General features: G+C 43.5%; 1 protein-coding gene across 1 annotated transcript in view; it reads right to left on the bottom strand.

The window, feature by feature from the left end:
• Positions 1-2,648: 2,648 nt before the first annotated feature.
• The window catches only part of msrab (methionine sulfoxide reductase Ab), a 34,418-nt gene continuing 15,880 nt past the window's right edge, over positions 2,649-21,186 (bottom strand). The window contains exons 5-6 of the mRNA XM_085766930.1: positions 15,104-15,210; positions 2,649-3,604 (exon numbers count right to left, since the gene is read on the bottom strand). Of these exons, the coding sequence (XP_085623056.1) occupies positions 3,431-3,604; positions 15,104-15,210 (281 nt within the window). The 3' untranslated portion in view covers positions 2,649-3,430. The remainder of the gene's footprint in view (positions 3,605-15,103; positions 15,211-21,186) is intronic.

Genomic DNA, 21,186 nt, shown 5'->3' with positions numbered 1-21,186 from the left:
CCCCCATCGCCCCCCCCCCCCTCCAGTTCAGGGGTCACTGCTGCACTGACGGAGAAGACCTCGAGTGAAACCAGCATGCGGCGGCTGCACCAGTGTTCGCCCTCTTCCCCCAGTCACTCACTCGCCCCCAGGCCGCAGATGCACCGACCCAGACAAGGCTGCACTTCTCTGGGCAGCACAGAGAGACTGCTGTGCTCCGGTTCCTGGAGCCCTGATGCTCTGATTGAGACCCTGCGCCCATGCAGGAACCAGAGGGAGGGGAAGGGAGAGCAAGGAAGGGCATGCAAACACATCTGGCATCTGCAAAAAAAAAAAAAAAAAAACCCTGCACCTCCTCCTCATATCATCACGAGAGAAATGTACAGGACATATATATAGAAAAATACATGCTCTGTTTTCCCCTCTGCTATCACACACACAGAAGATTTACACTCCCACACACACACGTCCAATTGTGCTCGTACTACCTCCACAATCCAGAAAAGTAATTATGTGAGGAGCAAGACAAGAAGGCACAACAATTCTCCAGCTGGTAGGACAACACCAGAGTATACCGCTCTGCTGTTCTATTTATATAGCTCACCAAACAATACCGTGTTGGTGTCCTGCAAAAACAAATTAGTTTGCCGCCTGTGGTTGCATCTACAGAGGAATGAAACAAGGCTACATCCAACCACGTATACATGCACAGTGTGACATATGTATTACATATACATACTGTAAGATCTATTGAAGCCGTTGTGGGGAAGATAAATGAAACACTGTGAAAGGAGGACACAATAGAGAGCGTATCAGAGTGCAAGCAATTTGTGTGGGTGCACGTCTCTGCAAGGTGTGTTTTTGGTGTGTTTGTTTCTCGTGCGTGGGCGCTGCCTTTTGCATTAGGCGGCAGTACAGGACGAAGTTAGAGGTAGTGGTTGGGACGTGTGTTTATGTGTGTGTACATGTGTGGGTAAGAGTGTAGAGTGCTTCTGATAAACAACCAACACCTTTCTGTTTCAGCCCACTCTGCCACGCTACCATGTGTTTGCACAAAGCTATTCTTTTCTTCAAACAACCGGGTGATGGTTTTTCTTTAGGAGCGCTGAGAATCTGGCGCCGAGGACAGGAAAAAAGAAGAATAAAACACGCTTGTAAGAGTATAATAGAATAAGATATCAAACGTATGAGCGAGGTGGTGTTCATGTTCCTCAGAGCTGCCCACTCTCTTCAGGGTGACTGAGCACAGGCCAGTGAGAGAGGCATAGCAGCGAGCTGGAGCGGTATGCTCTTTGTGGCCAGCTGTGGGGCCACTAAAGGCCCATCTGCAAACAATAGGCTCTGTCTGGAGGGCACACACAGCCTGGTTCGTGTCCTGCCCTGCCTCACTGTGTTTGTGTATGGATGCGTATATGAGAGTACCATCCATTTCCATGCCCCCATTTTAATCCATTACAAAGGAATACACAGATAACATACACTTGCTCATGCAGCTTGTGCATTAAACTTGGTAATTTTCCACAGCCCATCTCTTCCTACATATAATTGATGCATAACCTTAGCTTGTGATAACGCCTCCTCTGTAATGTGGCAGAAATAAACAGAATCAAGCCCTGCTCCACTGAAGCATCTCTCGTTGAAGTCAGACATCATCGCAGATGTCGATTTCCTTCATGCGATTAAAGCTTTTTCAAAACAGAGGAAATGAAGATCTCCTTATTAAAAGGTTATCTGTTCTCGTGCACACTCAACAAAACACAACAGCATGCAAAAATACAGGCGGGCGCTAGCTGGCCCAACCACATACCACTCAGCGCGGTTCGATCAAGCAAGCCACAGCTTCACATGCCCCGGCACACACACACACACACACACACACACACATATATATACACGACTGCTGCATGCAGACACATGCAAAAATATCTGTCCCAATACTAAAATAGGCCCTCAGAGGTTGCACCTGCACCTGTGCCCTGGTCCACACCTACACACAGGTGTCAGGATGTGACACATACACACAGAGAGAAAGAAAGATAGAAGAGAGGGAGGGGGAAAACGAGAGCGGGGTGAATCACACTACTGCGGTCGACCAAAAAGCTTTTCTAGATATCATCTCTGTATTTTGGAAGCCTAACCATGAGTGTGATTTTCATTTTTAAACAGACAGTCAGGTTGATGTGTTTAATTATTTAAAAAAAGGCACCACACACAATGCTTATTCAGTAATTACTCAGTGCTCTGTGATTTGTAATTATATGATGTGAAATAGAACTTTTATTCATAATTATGGGTTTGGGGGTGGGGTGGGGGGTTGGAGTGAGTGTTTAAGCAAAGTGTGTATCATATTGCATACATGAGTGCTTCAAGTGTCTGATTCTGTGATCTAGAATGAGTGGTCTGTCTGAGTGCGTGTGTGTGTTACAGTGACTCACAGCCATTTGTCCCACATTGGCAGTAGGTACCTTCTCAAACGGGGCTGAAAAGGGGAAAAAGTAACTTTATCTTACACAAACACACACACGTATATTTTTTGGACCCCCTCGAAAACGAGATGATACATCTCAAGGGGTTTTATCCAAATAAACAAATTTCAATATATTTAGCTCAATGAGCAACACATAGAGACACGCGTAGAAGGTATAAAGACAAAAATCTGACGAAGAGTTTTATTATTTCTGAGATGAGGCAGTAAGAAAATGTTCTCAGTCTCACTTGACTGAGGGAAATTGATACATATCAGATAGTTACATTAAAATGAAAATAACATATTGCATTGAAATACATACTGGCATTGTTCTTTCCTTATACTAAGCTACCAAGTAAAACCATATGATTGTATTAAAATCTGTATTGAAAATAATTCTTACTCTGAGCTCTGCCACATTGCTCAGTGTGAACACTGCTGGCTTGGAAAACCATTAAGGTTGGTCGATTTTCTTCCCCTTAACCTACTGTAGAAGACAAAGATTTGAAAATGCTTTTCGCTACAGTATGTCTCACTTACAAACTGCTACAGCTGATATTTTTTGAGAAATGTCGCCACCCTATGGAAGCCGACTGTTACTGCAGCTCAACGCACTGTCACTGCTCCTTAAAGGCTCCATTCTAGCATTTTTCCCCATCCACCTCTTTTTATTTTCTTAGTCACTTTTAATTGTTATTTTTATACATTTATACATGCTACACAAAGTACTTTAAATAGCTTTTTCTTTAAACAGTGCTACATAATGAAATTGCCTTACTGTATACACTACTGTATGTATACTCTAACAGACCTCAAGGGCTTATTGAACCACTGAATGGACTATTCCCTGAGACTCAGTTCATTCAAGTTTTGACGCAATCAAAAGCTGACTCTTACACTGGGTATTTCAACAGTGTATCAAGCAGTTAAAAAAGAAGAAGTTTAAGAGCAGTAATTGATCCTCATCTTTCTCACCGCAAATTCTCACAGTTCGTCCTTTCTGGCTCCAATGGGACATGAGACTCCGGTGCCTTTGAGGCCACAATAGCCCTTAGGTACCTTCTTCAGGTACTGCTGGTGATAGTCCTCAGCGTAGTAAAACTGCTGCCCCTCCAGGATCTCTGTTGTGATCGCACCATAGCCTTTTTTGTCCAACTCCTAAGGGCAATAATACACAAATAAATCAAAAATAATCATAATCCAGTTGCTTCAAAATGAAGAGACAAGCTCAAAAAAAGATACCTAGGTTTATGTTGATGACACAGGATGCATTTGCAATAAATATCAGAAGTCCCCAGGGAGGAATTGTTTCTATGAAGGAGTATTAGGGCCATCCCCAAAAAATAAAAACAATAAAAAAGCCAGGCAAAAAGTCAGGCAAAAAAAAAAAAGCCAGGAAAAAAAAAAAAAAAGTCAGGCAGAAAACAAACAAAAAAAAGTCAGGCAAAAAAAAAAAAAAAGCCAGAAAAAAATAAAATAAAAATCTAGCAAAAAAAAAAAAGCCAGCTAACAAAAACCCAAATCCAGCAAAAACAATAATAAAAGGGGCCAGGCATGACAATACAATAAATGAATTGAGAAAATATCAAACTACGGCTATGGCTGCCTCTACAGACACGTTGATTAAGCTGTACTTCAGAATCGGCTTCAGTAATAAGGAAATTCTCTCTATTTTGGCTCATAAACACGGTGTGTAAGGATGTTGAAGAGACTGTGTCGGAAACTTGGTTTGTTCAGGAGGATAAACCACACAAACTTGGAGGAGGTGGCCGCATTCGTATAGAGATGCAGGGATATTGGCCAGAGAGGGTAGGCCTATGTTGTATCACAAGATACAATAAGGCAATTGATCAAGTTGATTTACAGTTGCACCACTTTAGAAAATCACCTTCACACTCCAAAGACGTAGCTACACACTCTGGCTTATGCCATTGAGCCATCAGTCGCTGCACTAAGTTGGTTGTGGTACTGTGGTCAGTATTTTTTTCTTTTTTACTTTTTTTCTTGTGCTGGATTTTTTTATTTTTTTTATTTTTTATGCCTGGCTTTTTTTTTGGGGGGGGGATGTCCCTAATACTCCTTTGTATTGTTTCACTAGAAATCTGCTTTGGAAATGATTACAGATACATCAAATTTCCTGTTTACAAATTGTGCAACATTCTACATAAATTCTATTCATTGAATGTGCGCATTTACGATTCTGTATCAGTGTTAACAGGGTTAAAGCGAACGTCTCTGGTTAAAGCTTCTACCTTCAAGGTTGGAATGACAAAAACAAATCTATGAGAAGAAAAAGTTCATCATATTCAGGATAATCCTGTACAAGGATTCTGCAGAGCCTTGACATAGATTCAACTCTACCTTCTCCGATCGCTGTAACTTCCCAAGAACGAGCACGCCTCTTAAATGGTTGTTTTATTCTGTAGTGTATTGGATGTGAACTTTCAATACCTCTTACTAATACAGTAAAGAGTTTTCTGCTCCTCAACTAGAAAGGAGGGTGATTGAGTGACAGAAGAAAGGAGCATCTTTTTATCTTTGTAGTGCAGCTTGCCTCTGTGGCTCTCTCTGTGGGACAAAGCATCAAAGAGTATCCGCTCTCTTTGAGAACTCCTTAAGACACTTTCACACTTACACTTTTCTAAACACCTTGAGAGAAGGCTTCAAACGCACTAGAAAAGCACACTCGCTCACGCAGACGCACATACACACTATAAACACCTCTGACAGATATATCAAAGGTGTACCTGCTGTGCTGAGTGGTTTTCTCTATCTAATAATACAAGTGCTCAGTCCTCTCTGGATCAGTGCTCCAGAGGGCTGACAAAACAACAAGTTCTCGGTGCGCGGGGACTGTCTGTGGGCAACAAGTAGCTTGCATGTAGCGCGCAACACACCTTAGAACAGTGTGCAGCACGGAGGAGCTTTACTTTGTGGAGGCGTCAGTTGGCAGCATTCAGCAAACAGCACAGTGCAGAAACCGAATATATCCAATCCCAGCTCAACCTGTGCTTATCAGATTCTGCATACATCCCGTCTCTCTGCACGACACCGTCATGGATACTGTTGGGAGAATTTAAGGATAACAGCCTCATTCTTCCTATGGTGGTCCATGAAAATTACCTATGAGGGGTTGTAGCTTACTCCTCTATGGAGGCTGTGATCAGCCTGAATTTGCAGAGGTGACAATAGATTACATGTGGACATGTAGGCAGGCAATTCTATTAAAATTTCTTGAAGTCTGGTGTGACATTATATATATATTTTTTTACGTTGTTGACCTGTATGTGCTTCATATTTCTACAGAAATATGATGAAAAATCTTCTTAATCTTTTAAACCTTGGCTGTGACGATGTAAAGACTGTAAGCAGACACATGTTCCGGGATGTAGCTGTCCCTTTAAAGCTGCAGTAATCAATACTTTCACATAAACAATGTGTCAAGTTACCATATGTGTAATGTTAAACACACCGTTTGTACAGTGACTCTGCAATCCAACTCAGCACATTTTAGCTCATGGTTTGGTGAACTGCAAGATTACCACTTTGGTTAACTCTTAATGTTCTCAAACCTTTTAGTTTTTTAGTGTAAAGGATCTAATAAAGCCACTATATACTTCCTGTCCAGCATCAGACTCCAGAGAGATAGAAGTTAGAGTCTGAGAGGTGAATATGGTCGAGTGTTCAACAGCTAAAGAGCCAAGTCAGTGTCTCCCTCAGGATGTAAAACTAAACTGAGGAGTCTGAATATTGGGCTTATAATCGCCAGGTGGTCAAAAAGATTATCCTAACTGATCCAAATGGTCTATGTCTGTTGGATTATCTTACTTTGCTGACATGTTTGCAACTTAATGTGGGTGACACAACATCATGGTCACAGGTTGTTTTGCTGCCATCAAGTGGCCAAAAAATAAAATAAAATGGTAAATTAAACTAGACAGTAGGCTACATGGAGAAAACTATACAATTATATATATATAAATATGAAAAACAAACATTACAGATCCTTGGTAATACAACCAGATCTTCCAAAGCCTCCACTTCAGCTTCAGGCAAAGATTTTACAAGTCTTTGATATTCCACTGGAGGATGGATAAATACACCATTCCTCCAAATGATAATAATAATCATCCACTGATTCATGTAATTGTCAACCCAATGGAGTCAACCCATTGTAAACCCAAGCTGTTTTGGGAGGTGCACTGAGCTCAGTATCCTCAATAACACTTAATGTTTCTACGCTCATTTACCTAACTTTATTCATTTGTCTTGTCACCCGTCTTTATAACCTCTTGTTGAGAAATTCCCACTCTTTGTATTTCATGTAGGTGAATGAACCAAGCCAAATACATGTTACTGAGGGGTCCATATGTCTTTTTTTTTTTTTAAGTATATTTTCTGGCTTTTATGCCTTTTATTTGATAGCCATAGTAGAGATAGACAGGAAAGGGGGAGGCAGAGAGAGGGGGAATGACATGCAGGAAATGTCTGCCCGACGCGGGATGCGAACCGGGGACGCCTGCATTGAGGACTGTAGCCTCTACATGGGACGGCCGCCTTAACCACTGCGCCACGCACCGCCAGGAGTCCATATGTCTTGTTAACACATCTTTTGCTGTGGCGGGAAGTGAGCTGAATAACATAAACATGGAAATAAGTTACTTTAACCAGAACAGATTGGTTCCAGTCGGTACTTCTATTAACTAGGTCAGTGGGAATTATGCATGTAAGAGGGAGATGATTTATCTAAAAGTGTACGACCACTAATTTTTAAGAGGAAGTAATGTCAGTAAAGGCCAGCAGGGTAGTGTGTACTTTTGTCCACATGGAGGCAGTGTGGTACTAGCTGTATGTGTGTGTGTGTGTGTTTGTGTGTGTGTGTGTGTGTGTGTGTTTGCTGGAGGTGATGCAGTGGAGTCAGTAAATCAAAGCTCCGCGCCCCACAGAGAGGCTGAGGCAGCAGCTGACCTCTAAGTCCTCAGTGGCTGCCGCTACAATGTGAGGGCTCTAATCTCCCTGCAGGAAGGACCCAGTGTCCACAAACCAAACTGCAGCACAACGCAGCCCCTCGACGTGGAGTGCCAGCATCATGAGCGTGGACACATTTAGCTTTCAAAATGCAAAAAAAGGGTGTGCAGTCAGAAGAAACCCATCTCCCCCCTGCCTTTATCCAACAGCATTGTCGTGAACCGGCCGACACAAGCACGCAGCTTTGTACATCATGGCCTAATTAATCAGTCACCAACGCCGAACCACTGTAGTAGCGAAGCCTCCGGGGCAGAGGATGCTACATGCGAGGAGAACACAAAGTCCAAGAAAAGGTCCTAGCTATTCCTAGCAAACATAGCTACACCCCCGCACCACTCCCTCACACTCCATCCAGCCCTCTACAGCAGTCACAACACGGCGGCCATTTTAGATCTATAAATCAGAATGCATGGCGTCACGCCACTGTGTATAACCTTATGTGGCTTCGCTTTCTCTCTCTCTCCCTCTCTCTCTCTTGTGCTTTTGCTCTCTCTCACTCTCTCACTGCAGCAGCAGCAGCAGCAGCAGCAAAGGAATGGAGGGAAGAACGTGGAGGGTAGAAATGGTAAAAAAAAAAGATGGAGGAGAGAAAATTCCAGAGCGAAATGGAGCGACATCCTCAAGTTGAGCATTTTTTAATGCAGTTGATGATGACGTTCGAAATGAGGGAGGAAAATCTGCATGTAGCGTACATAAGCATGGGTGGAAGAGGGCTGAAACAAAGGGAAACGCTGAGAACCGTTCAGCGTATGTACGTTTGTGTTCATATAACTCAATTTGTAGGGTCACAAAGAGCCACCTCATGGGGACTCACCTCCTAATTAGAGACAAAAAGCTTGTCCGCGCGAGGTAAACGTTACATTTTAGGGTGAAGACATTGCGGTTCAGGTTATGGTTACGGGTTGGATTAGGCATGGGCTGGTGGTAATGTGTCTGTTAAATCTTGGGGAATGAATGAGTCAATGCGATGTCCTCTTAAATGACAAAAACATGTTTGTGTGTGTGTGTCCAGGGCTGAGCTCACTCAGCCCAGTCAGCCCTTCCTTTCTTCACGCCTGTCGGAAAGACTCCCCTGTCAAAGACATGGCTGAACGGGTGCATCTCTCTCTCTCTCTCTCTTTCTCTCTCTCCCTGTCCTTTCTGACTCTCTCCATTCACCTCCAATGCTGATTCTCTCTCTCTCCCTCTCTCTCTTTCTCTCCCTCTCTCCCCCATGTGAGCACAGACCATCGCTTCGTGCTACCAAGTCCTCCCTGCTCTCCAGCCAAGCGAGAGAGCCCCTCTCGCCATCACCATCGCCAGAGAGACGGCCCCGGGACACAAATAGGACGTGACACCCCGAGAGAGGGTGGAGGTGGTGGAGGAAGAAGAGAAGGAGGAGGAGGAGGAGGAGGAAGGAGGAGGAAAATGTACTCTCTCCTCCTTACCCCCACTGTCTTGCTTTTCTCTGTCGTCTTGCCTCAGAAGGCCTACGGCTGCTGAGCGGTGGGGAAGAGACGCGCATTGACATAGAGTTTGAGACACCCGATGACTCATGGTGAAGACATTTGAAGAAGGATATGACCTCAATTTGGTGATTTATGTAATCACCCCATAGTCCACTCCTGTTACTGATGTATGGTTTTACCACTTCACCATCACTCCTCACCTCCCGCTGTCGCATTTCTTTTTCTTAATGTCGTCGCCCGAGTCTCGAATTCAAATTCACGGTTTAATTGGCACGACTGTAGTTTAGTTCAGGATTAACAAAGCATGTTTTGAAAGGTTTAAAAAGCGCGTACGGTAATTCGGCGTCTGTGGAACAAGCACTGAAATCTTTTATTAAGTGAAAGTAAGAATTTTATTGTAAGAAAATTCAATTGGAAGGAAGAGAGGCGGTCGTGCTGATATACCACGGTAACCGCAACTTTACACACTCAATTGCAGTTGAGGACCTTCGTCGAATGTCTTCACCCCACCTCTCCATATTTTACCCTGCCTGTGTTGCCCATCTATACCGTTAAATAGAAGCAAAAGAGAAAATCTTGCATTTATAATTTTATTTTCAAACTAAAGTGTTAAAAGCAGTCATATCAAAAGTGAGAGTATTCATTACACTGCAGCAGTAATATGGAGGATCAACTGCGAGATGCAAAGGAGAGTGAGGATGGAATAGCATAACAAAAAAAGGAAAACGTGCACCTAAATGCCTCAGAATCGGTCCCCAAATAAAGCACTTAGTTTCCTCCACCACAGTGATTCAGAATTTAAAGACAAAAGAAAACAAATGGTTTGTGCATTAACACAGACACTTGATCTCTTTCGTTCACTGCAGTCGCACACCTGAAACACAGGCGCACAAAAAGCCCTTCAACATCTTAAAAATGTAAATACACTTTGGAGTAGGCAGAAAAAGCAACGCTGCTCCGTGCTTCCACTGCTGGCGGTAGGTAAGACTGTGGCTCTGACTGAAAACACATGAAATGGCCTGACATGATACTTATCGACTAGTCCGCTGCACCACGCTTGCCCCCAATGACCTCAGGGAGAGGAAGGAAGAAAGAGAGAGGGGACAAGAGCGGGAGTGATGGAGAGAGGACAGAGGAGGAAGACAGACAGGGAGGAAAAAGAGACACCGGGATGGTGCAGAGTCACGCAGGGAGAGAGGGAGTGAAGTGAAGGAGGAGAGGAGCATGGGAGACTACAGAGACACTGACGGCGTGAAAACAGACTCGTGCACTAATAAAAAACATAAACACAATAGTCAGAAAGAGAAAAAGACACTGAAAGAGTAGCACATTACGCCGTGAGGCTCTGAACATCACTGAGCCTGTGTGTGTATGTGTGTGTGTGTGTGTATTCCCTCTCCATGTCTGTCTATGCACAGAGGATGAAGAGTTTTTTTTTGTTTTTTGCTGCCCTGCTCTGTTCATCTCTCTTTCTCTCTCTCAGCACGGGTCAGGCATCCATTTTAGCTGGGCTCTAATCTTCAGCGAGCGCGCCTACATTTTGTGAGCGAGGAAGCCAACACTCCTACATTTTGAGAGGGAGAGAGGATGCACGCACTTCAGTCTCGGAGCGAGGCGGTGCGCGCTACTGCGTTTTTTGTTGTTGTTTTTTTTTCTTCTCTCTCTCTCTCTCTCTCTCTTTTTTTTTTTTTTTTTACCAGGGCAGACAACAAGTAGCTCAACATCTAAAGAGGAAAAACGCAGAAGATCAGCGCTACATTTTTCTGAAAACCAATCGCCTTTTCTTTTTTTTCTTTTTTTTTTACATCGCAGCTGCAATGCACTCGACCAGAGCTCGCTGAAAGATGGGCGTTTACCTCTTGGCGATATATATATATTTATATATATATATAAAAAAAGTTGTGTGTAGATTAAACCAGTAACAATTTTCTATTATTCTCTTTTATCTAAACCGATACTGTTTTAGAGCCACATAGGCAAAATGTGGTGTTGTGATTGATAACTTCAACACACGGCTCAAGTATTGGAAGATTTTCATGTAAATCCCCAGTCGGTCTATAAAACGCGAGCCGGGGAACAGTTGTGAGGGTAAATCTGACTTTTGAATACTTTCCAAAATGAGAGACGCGAGCTCGTGCCACTTGAAGCCCGATTACGAAACCTGCTGATGCTGTGCCACCTTTTAACAACCCCCGGGCTTCTCCTCAAGACTTCTAGCCCCAAACGACCCCCACCCCTCTTTCTTTTCTTTTTTTTTTTTGTACACGCATCATCCGAACCCCTGTGCTCTCCCCTCCATCCCCCTTTCAAGCTCATTAAGTTAGGATGCCTTATCAGAGGGCACACTCACCCCTCCAAGGCCCTACACACATGCATGTGCGCGTACACACACAATATCCAAGCTGGCTTGATAAAACCTATTGTTCATACATGCACACACACACACACACACACACACACACACACACACACACACACACACACACACACACACACACACACACACACACACACACACACACACACACACACACACACACACACACACACACACACACACACACACACACACACACACACACACACTCCTCTCCATTTCTCTCTCTCTCACACACACACATTCATATAGAACCTCTGTTCTCCCATTTTTCTCTCCAAACCCGAACACATCTCTGACCCACCCCCACCCCGCTCTCTCCACCTAATCAACTCTTCCCATCCTTTCTCTCTCACCCTCTCCTCACCCCCTCAGCAACCCCCCCCCCAGCTCTGGGGAGACACATTTTAGCAGAAAGAGGAAGGATAGAGGGGAAAAAAGAGAAGGGGGAAAGAAAGAGTGAGAGACGGGGGAGACAGAGGGAGAGAAAGAGATGCACTCCTCCTCTCTGCTCTGCTGCCACAGCGGCTTGGCTACAGAAGCCTTTGATGTTCTGCAAATTTCAAATTTCATTATAGAGAACCCCCTTCTCCTCTCCTCTCTCCCTCTCCTCCCCCTCTCTGCTCTCGCGCTTAAACAAGCTTTTCTGCCTCACTCTCCTCCTCCCCCTCTCACCCCCCCCACCCCCCCCTCCCATACCCCACCCCACCCCTCCACCTCCAATGCTGAAGTTAAGAAACTGAAAGCCCTGCAGAAGAGACTCTTCGTATGGGTTAATTATTCATTGGGCTGTGCGTGTATGTGCCAAATGTATGTCTGTGTGTGTATGTGTGCGTGCGTGTGTGTGTCTGTTCTACATGTGAGTGTGTGAGTCATGGGCTGGCAGTGGGGTAGAATCTGGATTTTGTGATGCCTGTCTTATCTCTGGTCGTCTTAGATCGCCTCCACCCACTCTCTCTTGTCACTCTACCGAAACATGAACACACTTCTCCCGATAGAGAGCATTGGCCTTTTAGGATAAAACGCACACACACACACACACACATACACACACCCATAACCTCACGTGCACCGACACACACACAGCAACCCCTTCCTCTGTAGAGATGCCATTTTCAAGCCCGGCGTTCTTGAGACTCAGCATCAATGCGGCAAAGGCAGCCATTTCAGGGCAGGAAGCTGCCATTTTGGTTCAGAGCGTGTCAGCTGCTTTGAGAAGATATGTGTCCCAGTGGCTCCAGATGAAACTGGGGTGCCACTGAAGTTGTTGACAGATCAGTGGTGTCAGCAGCGTTGGTGGGGAGAGAGGAGGACGGAATCTGTCTGAGTGCTGTTTCTCCTTTGGATGTTTAGAAATGTGTGTTTTGTGAGTCTGTGTGTGGTAATATTAACTTAATGAACCCAAGGCTTGTTTTCCACTCTGATTATTTACAGATTTGTGGCAGATTGATGTCATATATGGTTATTTTCAGAATCAGGTTAGAAAACAGCATGTGTTCTAGTCTACCGTTTTTTTCATAGTTTAATTTATAAAACTTTTTCATTCAACTTTTTGTAAGTTGCAAAATGTAACTCAAAACTAATATTCTAATATTAAATTACCAATCGTGTAAAAGAAGAAGGTTAATCAGTTTTGTTGCGATTGTTATTTTTCTGTTGACACAACCATTTAGTTGCTGTTCTAGTCATGATCTTCACCAGCAGATGGAGTTTGCTCAGTTGCAACAGCATCAAAAAGTCTTTTAAATTATTGAAAAACAATCACAAGTCATCATTAAACTATAACAGGTTGGATTATTTTGTCAAACTTATGAAGATCAACTTTTAAAACCATGTTGATGGAAGGTTACAACCGTGCTGAGAAGATACTGAGGTCAGATTTTCAAAGTCAAGAAAGAACTTTGTTATTCTGAAGCCCTTTTCATTTGTTTTTGAGGAGACTATCTGGGATATCTTCATGTACGACAGCTGTCACTCTATGTCTTCTGTCTTCTACTGTCTTCTCTTCACACATATGTACAGAAATACAGGTTACTGGTATGACTATGATACTCCTTTTGCTACTGCTGTTGTGTGGTTTTGTTTGAGTGTGTGTGTGCGTGTGTGTGTGCGCGTGTGCGGGGTCACCATCAGTTTATAGCCACGGGGGCGGGGGTCACCATCAGTTGATGGCCTGTCAGTCATGGCCCTCTGATCTGATTGCCTCTTTTCTTTCCCTTTTCCTGCTTTTCCTCCCCCACGTCCCACCTTCCTGGTCCCAGCTGCCACTCCTCTCTCACCTCTGACCCCAGCCCAAGGCCAAGGTTGGGAGGTTGTTGTCACGGCAACATGACAGCCCTGTGGCCTGTGACTGCTGACCCCTAGTGTCCTAAGTAACCATGACAACCGTAATTTTCTCCCCTCTTGCCCCCCTGCCAGCTTGTCCATGAATACCATTTCGACAGAGAAGAGCCGAGCGACCTGAACAAACGGAGGGATCAACGGATAGATGGAACGGAGGGACGGACAGATGGAAGGAAAGAACAAAAGGGGCACGCGTGGCGTGGCGTGTGCCGCTGAGAGGGAGAGATTTAGAAATGAGTTTTGATGACCTATCGATCCTTCTCCCCTCTTTCAGTTTAAGAAAGGAGGTGTCACCGATGAGATTATAGCTGCAGATCAACTGAACAGAGGTGGCTTTGCTTAACTAAACGGCGTCCAACTCCAAGAGGTCACCACTCCAGAGGCTTTCACTTGTTATTCAAATAATTGAGAGACCACCACAGTACAGCCCAGCCCCACTTTAAGGCCAAAAAGTTATTTAAAGTGTAAAAAATAAATAAAAAATCATTATTTGCTCATTTTAATAATTGTATTCTAGTTGTCAACACGGTAAAACGGATGCAGATACATAAAAATCAACTATTAAAAGTTACCAGTCTATTTAATACTTAAACATAGGAGCTAGGCTTTGCATTTTAATCTAGTATATAGTCTATAGTCTCAATACTAAACAGTAAATAACGAAAAATGTCACAGTTTTTAAAGGGATGGTTCAACATTTTGGCAAATTGGCCCATTGCCATAATTCCTATAGTCATAGCAGTATAGGTTTGTTATGTTTAATTATCAGTGCGAGCTGTTTTAAGAATGACGGAGCAGAGCTGCAAGCTGCTCAGAGCTACGCTATAGAGGCTCATGGGATTTCTTGGTTTCCCTCATCAAACTCATCAAATACACAATCCAACAACTCCAAAACGCTCTCGTGGACAAGTTGTGAACTGCACATTCACCACGGTATGAGATAATAACAGAACGTTACAAGACCAAGTTGTTTTCTAGGCAAATGCAGAGACTGCTTGCCGAAAAACTGCCCCCGACAGGAACGCGCATCAGCTGTTTTGCATGAATTTGCCTCTAAAACAACTCGGCCTTGCAACGTTCCGTTATTATCTCATAGCGTGGTGAATGTGCAGGTCACAACTTGTCCACGAGAGCGTTTTGGAGTTGTTGGATTGTGTATTTGATGAGTTTGAAGAGGGAAACCAAAGAAATCCAATCAGCCTCCATAGTGTAGCTCTGAGCAGCTCGCGGCTCTGCTCCACCGTTTTAAAAATAGCTTGCAATTAAAGGTAACAAACCTACTGCTATGACTATAGGGATTATGGCAATGGGCCAATTTGCCAAAATGTTGAACTATCCTTTAAACACGTTTTCAACACACACTCCTGCCTTATGTCACACATGGATTGGTAATATGTAACTCCATGCTTGAGTAAATGTCATAATGAAACCTGTGTGTGTGTGTGTGTGTGTGTATAATACCTGCTGGAAGGCGACTTTGCTCCTTAATGCAAGCTCCTGTTGAGCGGGGTTGGACGTGTAGATGGCTGAGCGATACTGCGTGCCGTGGTCATTCTGTTGCCTCATACCTGAATCCACACACAACAAAAGGGAAAACAAAGACATCCCACAAATACTGTAAGTGCCACAATCACCGCAGACACAATGTCATTTGCATGAAAAAAAAAAAGAAAGAAAAAAAGGTTTTCACAATTATGTCGTCATCCTGCATCTTCAATTCATGAAGCTAAATGAATTCAGAGATCACAGCAGATTCGGGTTTTCATTAAGGAGGCCTGCGGTGTGTAGGTGTACGGGCTCATGTAGGTGGGTGCATTCTCCAGTTCTTTTTTGTCATCTATGTGGCACTGTCAAAATTTTCATCAGCTTTACATCAGTGTGTTTGGAGGAGGCCCAGGCCTAGTGTACCTTGATTAGGGGGCCAAACAGCTGCCATCACTTCTATGCCTTTCAGACGCTACAATCCTGAGCACCTCTGGCATCCATGGACCTCCCTACGGCAGCCTCCTTCTCTGTCTTCATCTTTCACCATCTCTCCCACTCAGCCTTTGTTTCTCGTTGCAACTGAGCGGCATCATTTTTTTTCCACGTCATCTATGTTTTCTAAATCCTTGTCTTACTCAATCTTTGGCCTTCTGTTTTTGGGCTGAGGTGAGCGACATGTTTGTGTTCTGCTTTAAGGCTTTTCCAGCTTTGCCTTTTCAGCCCACTGACAAAGAGAGCGGCTTAGTTCATATGAATAACAAACTTCCCCCTCTTTTCTGTCGCTGTCACTTGAACTTCAGCGACTGGCCAGCAATCGTCAATGAAAATGAAGGTGCAAAGATGAGAGGGGCGTAATAGTGGGGGAGCCGATTCTGCCTCTGTTGGCGTACTCTAAAAGTTTTTGCATGCATCAGTTTCTGGATTTGTGTTTTCCTGCCTCAATTTCCTCCCTGTCTGTTTTTTGATACATTTTTAAATCAGTTCTCTCGGCCACTTGAGGGTAGCAAAACAAGCTGTGAACAACAACGACAACGACATACTGTATCATCTCTTTATAAAGCTGATATGTGAACATGCTGGCACACAGTTGCGCATTTACACATCAGACGCGCAGCCAGATTAAACACACTAGCATTAGTTTGGAGCTGTGCTCGCGTCTAGGGTCCAATGCTCACTCTCCTCTTAGCTCTGTTTTGTTCTCCACCGACTCCTGAGGGACATATCCGGCCTCTCGGCTGCTAAATTCTCTGCTGCATTCACCAGACAGCTGCCGACTTTGTCCATCTGATGCTTTTCTTGGCAGGTCGTGTATAGCGAGTTGATGAGAGTGGGGAGACAGAATCAAAACAGTAAAGACACCGAAAAACAGCTCATAGACTTTTGATCTGTAGTTCATTTGGAGAGTGCGACTTCGAACTGGTAAAACAATGCCTCTCGAAACTGTAATATGTGATAAGTGTACTCGTGATCAAAGTATGTACTGCACTTCAGGAGAACAAAATGTGTCAGGTTTACCCTGTGGAAGCTGAGATGTGATCCTTTGATCATATATATCTATAATTTGTATAGTAAAATGCCTTTGCCAAACCTGCAATGCTGTTTTAAGGAGATGCACTTTGTTGCCAGTTAATGCATTAAATGTTGTCATATTGTCAAGCAGCACACTGTAAGCTACATCTGTTAATATCTCATTTGAATGGCAGAAACCTGATTTTGACTCAACAGGCAATCACGGTGATCTGCATATCTTGTTCTCTTTAGATTAAATGTTACCTTACATCATCACGTGTCATAACCTATCTGTGGCACAGTCTGTTCAGATATAATGGCTATAAGTATTCATCTGGTCTTCATTCAAATCAGAGCAGACAAGCAGACGTCGCCTGCTCTCCGACACACATTGAATAAACTCCCTATAACTAATGTTGCTGCCTCAGAGAATTTGCTTCACTGAAAATGTCTCTGGCCATGTTAAATGCTTGTGTGGTTGAAATATTTTTTTTTTCTCAAAGTGTGGTATGTGGTAAAAAAAAAAAAAGTATGTGCATATTATCAGGATCTGTTCAGTGCAGCACATATTCTATTATTTCCTTTTATATCTTTTCTATCAAAAACTCCATGCATTTTACATTCACAATATTCCAATGCAGCCCTGGGTAAAACCAATAGAAATCTGCTTGACTCCCTACATTCTTAACATTTCACACAATTTTGACTCTTCACCAAGCACATCATAGTTAAGTATCCTAAATGTTTGGACAGATTGTTTAACACCAGTTCAGTTCAACGTGTTACGTCTGCTAATTACCAGTTGAAGCTGACGTGGATGTCAGGTTGTAGATCACTAAAAACCTACTAGAATTTGATCTGATGATGCTGCTGAATAAGAAGTCAAAGAGTAACTAAAATTATTACAGTTCATCATGATGGGGACATGAGTGCATTTGTTAAATTTCATGAGATATGTGATTGTTGTTGAGATATTTCTGGTTCAGACTGATGGACTGACCTAGACTAGCTGCCCACAGAGCCATGCTGTTAACATGGCTAAAAACATCCCTGTTCTCATATTCTACTATTTTGTTAGTATTGATTTTCTAATTCAACTTCCCGCCTGTGTTCGGAGTATTCCACATTCACTCATTTTTCTCCCTCTGTCTCTGCATCTATCTCTACTCTCACTCCCTCCATCTCCATCTCCATCTCCATCTCCATCTCTGCAGTGCTGGATGTCGGCCATCTTGCCCCCAGCGCTGTTGTTCAGGGACGAGGCGAATGGTGGCCCCTCCATCAAAGGCCACCAAGTCACTCTACCATTGGCTGTCCACCAGAGCCTTTACTCTGATTGGCTGGCTGGCAGGGGTCTTGTAGCTTCGCTGTTCCCTCTGACCTTCCCTGCTGACCCTATGGTTCTGTCCAACCACACGCACATAAAACTATTAACACACAACATATGCAATAACTATATGAAGAAAACCTGTCATTTATCATCGAACTAATGGCTTGACTGCTGTAATATGATATTTTACAGCAGAGCGATCTGTAATATCTCAAAAATAAATAATTAAGTAATCCCCATTAAAAAAAACAGTAAAGATGGGGAAGGCGTTTCATCTCAAAGAAATGCTTGAAGATATGGAATATTAGAGAAAAGTCAGGAGACAAAAACCCCTGAGTGGTAATAGCTGCTTCCAACACAAAGACAATTAAGATTCATCTCATCTTCAGAGCTCCTTCCACCATCAGAAGAGGAGTTACTTCCTAATCAAAATATTAACACCATCCAAAACATCAGCCCAGCTTTTGATTATACCAACTCCAAATCCATCCCCACAAGCATTCAGTCCTCAAAGAGCTACAACAGCAACAAATACCACCCCAAAAAAAAAGAAGAAAAAAAAAAAACTCTGGTTCTCTCCTCCCGCCTCTATCTCTCTCTCGCTCTCTCCATTTTTAACAGCCCCCTTCGTTATTTTCTCCATCCATCAAAGGCGGCAGTAATTATTAATGAGAGCCTCCCTGTTCTCTCTGCATTATGCATGAGAGCCTTGCCTCTGAAAGCAGAGGGTAATGGGGGGTGGACAGAAGGGGAGGGGCTTCGGGTCACACACGCGCATACACACGCGCCGCCTCTCAGGGTCACTGACCTACACCCACAAGAGCCAAAAATATTTATTAATTGCCCCGCCACCCTAAAAATCAGCAAATTTAAAAGTAACCCCTTCCGCACAAATGGAAGCCAAAAATCAGACAAAATGGGAGATGGTGGTGGTGGTGGGAGGAGGGGTCCCTGAGGAAGGGAGCTCTCTCTCCAACATTCATGCACCAACTGACGTATACACAAATGCACATGCATACACTTTTTGGGCTTGTTGTGTTCAAATCCGCTGAGATTTTTTTTGCAACTCTGTAAAAAAATGTCTTCCAGTGTTTACACTTGCTTACAAAAAAAATGGCTCCACTCAGTTTGTCCCTGCTGGCTGTTGGGGGATAAAAGCTTTCCATTTCTCCCACTTCCACCCTCACCTTCCCTCCTTCATTTGTACTCGTTCAGTTTTCTTCTCTGGCTCCTTCACTGAATCCCTTCCAACATCCATAACTTCCCTCTTATGTAGCACATGTGTATGTATGACTGTGAGCTTCAAGAGAAAAGGTGGGCACACACACCACGCATAGCATACACTCGTGATTTTTAGTTTGTGAGAAATTTAAAAAGGAGATGAAACACCAAGAAGGTAATCTGATTAAACGGGATGTTGGCTGCCATGAAAGACAGGAAAGGCTGAGAAAGAAGAGACGGAGGAAGAAATAAAAGGCCGGCAAAGAACGAGGGCGCTGTACCGGTGCGTGTTGCATCTTTAACGCGTCCCTTTCTTCCCTCTCCTCTACAGAACCGGTGGCCTGACCCCAGCTCATTCTCCCCTGGTGTCTTCTACACAACCACGATCCTTCATCCGTTAACAACTGTAAGAGCTGAGATTATCCTAACCTCCACACCTCTTAATGGAATGTCCCTCCTTTTCCCTTTATCTCTTTCAGCTCTCTCACTCCCTCTGTATCTCAAAAGGGCAGGCTGCACTCATACAGATGTAAAATAAAAAGAAATTGCAAATGAGGCAGAAAAAATAAGTTATTACAGAGACGGAAGAATACACGAAGAATTCAAGCTATTGTCAGTGTCCGCAATATTTAAGAAATGTTTCTGTGTAATTGGCGACTTTTCGCATCCTTCTGAGTTTGGAGGAAAAACATCTGAAATGAAGTTGGAATTATTGCACTTGGCGCTGCATACCAATTAGAGTGCAGAGCTGCCACTAATGAACAATCTCATGTAAGTTTTCTTTTTCTTCCCTCTTTTTTTACCTCTGTATCCCCTTCCTCTACCTCCAATTCCCTGCACTGTCATTCAGTGTAACATTAACTTCACCCACTCCAGGCATACCCCAGCCATCCACACATCAACAAGGATTATTTAGCTGGAGAAGCCTGACCAGCTATCGTCACTTCTACTATTCTAGCGCACTATGAAAAAAAAAAGAAAAAAAGAAAAACCATAATGCCTGATAACTGCCGTCTTCCCTCTGTGTGTGTGTGTGTGTGTGTGTGTGTGCGTGCGTGATAGTACTCAGGGTTGTGCTGTGCCCCGCGGTCCCGTTACGACTGTGTGCGTGCCAGCAGAGCCCTCTCCTCCTCTCCTCTCTCAGCTGCTATTTTTGCCCTGTTCTTATGTAAGCTGCTCCTGATGGGCTGGAGACAGAGGCAGAGAACGGAGTTGGGATGGTGAGAGCATCCCCAGCGGATACACACATACACTCAGCTGCACGTGCAAACACATGCGCGCACACACACACAAAGTGTATATATCTATATATATATATATATATATATATGTAAGACATATGCAAACACACAGAGAAAAAAAACAAAAAAGTGAATGCTCCTGGCTGTCAGATAGTGACACTACACATACGGGGGCAACCTTAAAGCATCAGTGGAAGAGTGTGTGTGTGTGTGTTTGTGTGTGTGTCCCGCCAATGCCACCGTGCATGTGTGCAGATGAGACGCTGATGTGTAAATGTATATCATGTAGATCATCACTGCACTAACTACTGTCATCTCTTTTTACTCTCTCTCTCTCTCTCTCTCCTTAGCTTTCATTTTCTGCTCCCTGCTGGAGCAGAGCTCTCTAACGTGATCGCTTCATGGTTCTGGGCATCTTGTCAGCGCACTGTGACTCTGGCCCTTGTGCTGTTTATTTTTGGCCGCATCTAAATCTAACAGGCAGAGCTTGTTCTACTGTTGAACCCAAATCAATCCGGATGAGAGCACAAGTTGAATTCCTAATGTTTAAGTCAGTGATATCATATTGGAAACTTTTATGTTTGACAGTATTCAGATTTGCTGTTTGAATAAATGCTGCAAATACGTCGAACATTTCTTTCGTAGCCTGTAATCACTCTCACAAATAACACACGGCTTTGCAAACAGTTACATTTTTATTTAATTGATACATTTCTATTCACTTTATTTTCAAATAGAAAATAAACAGAAATATCCAA

The sequence above is a fragment of the Trachurus japonicus genome, chromosome 22 (genome assembly GCF_045865225.1).
Source record: "Trachurus japonicus isolate A0001 chromosome 22, Traja_1.0".
NCBI lineage: Eukaryota > Metazoa > Chordata > Actinopteri > Carangiformes > Carangidae > Trachurus > Trachurus japonicus.
Note: the sequence above shows the minus strand (reverse complement) of the source record. Positions and strands in the feature narration are given on the sequence as shown.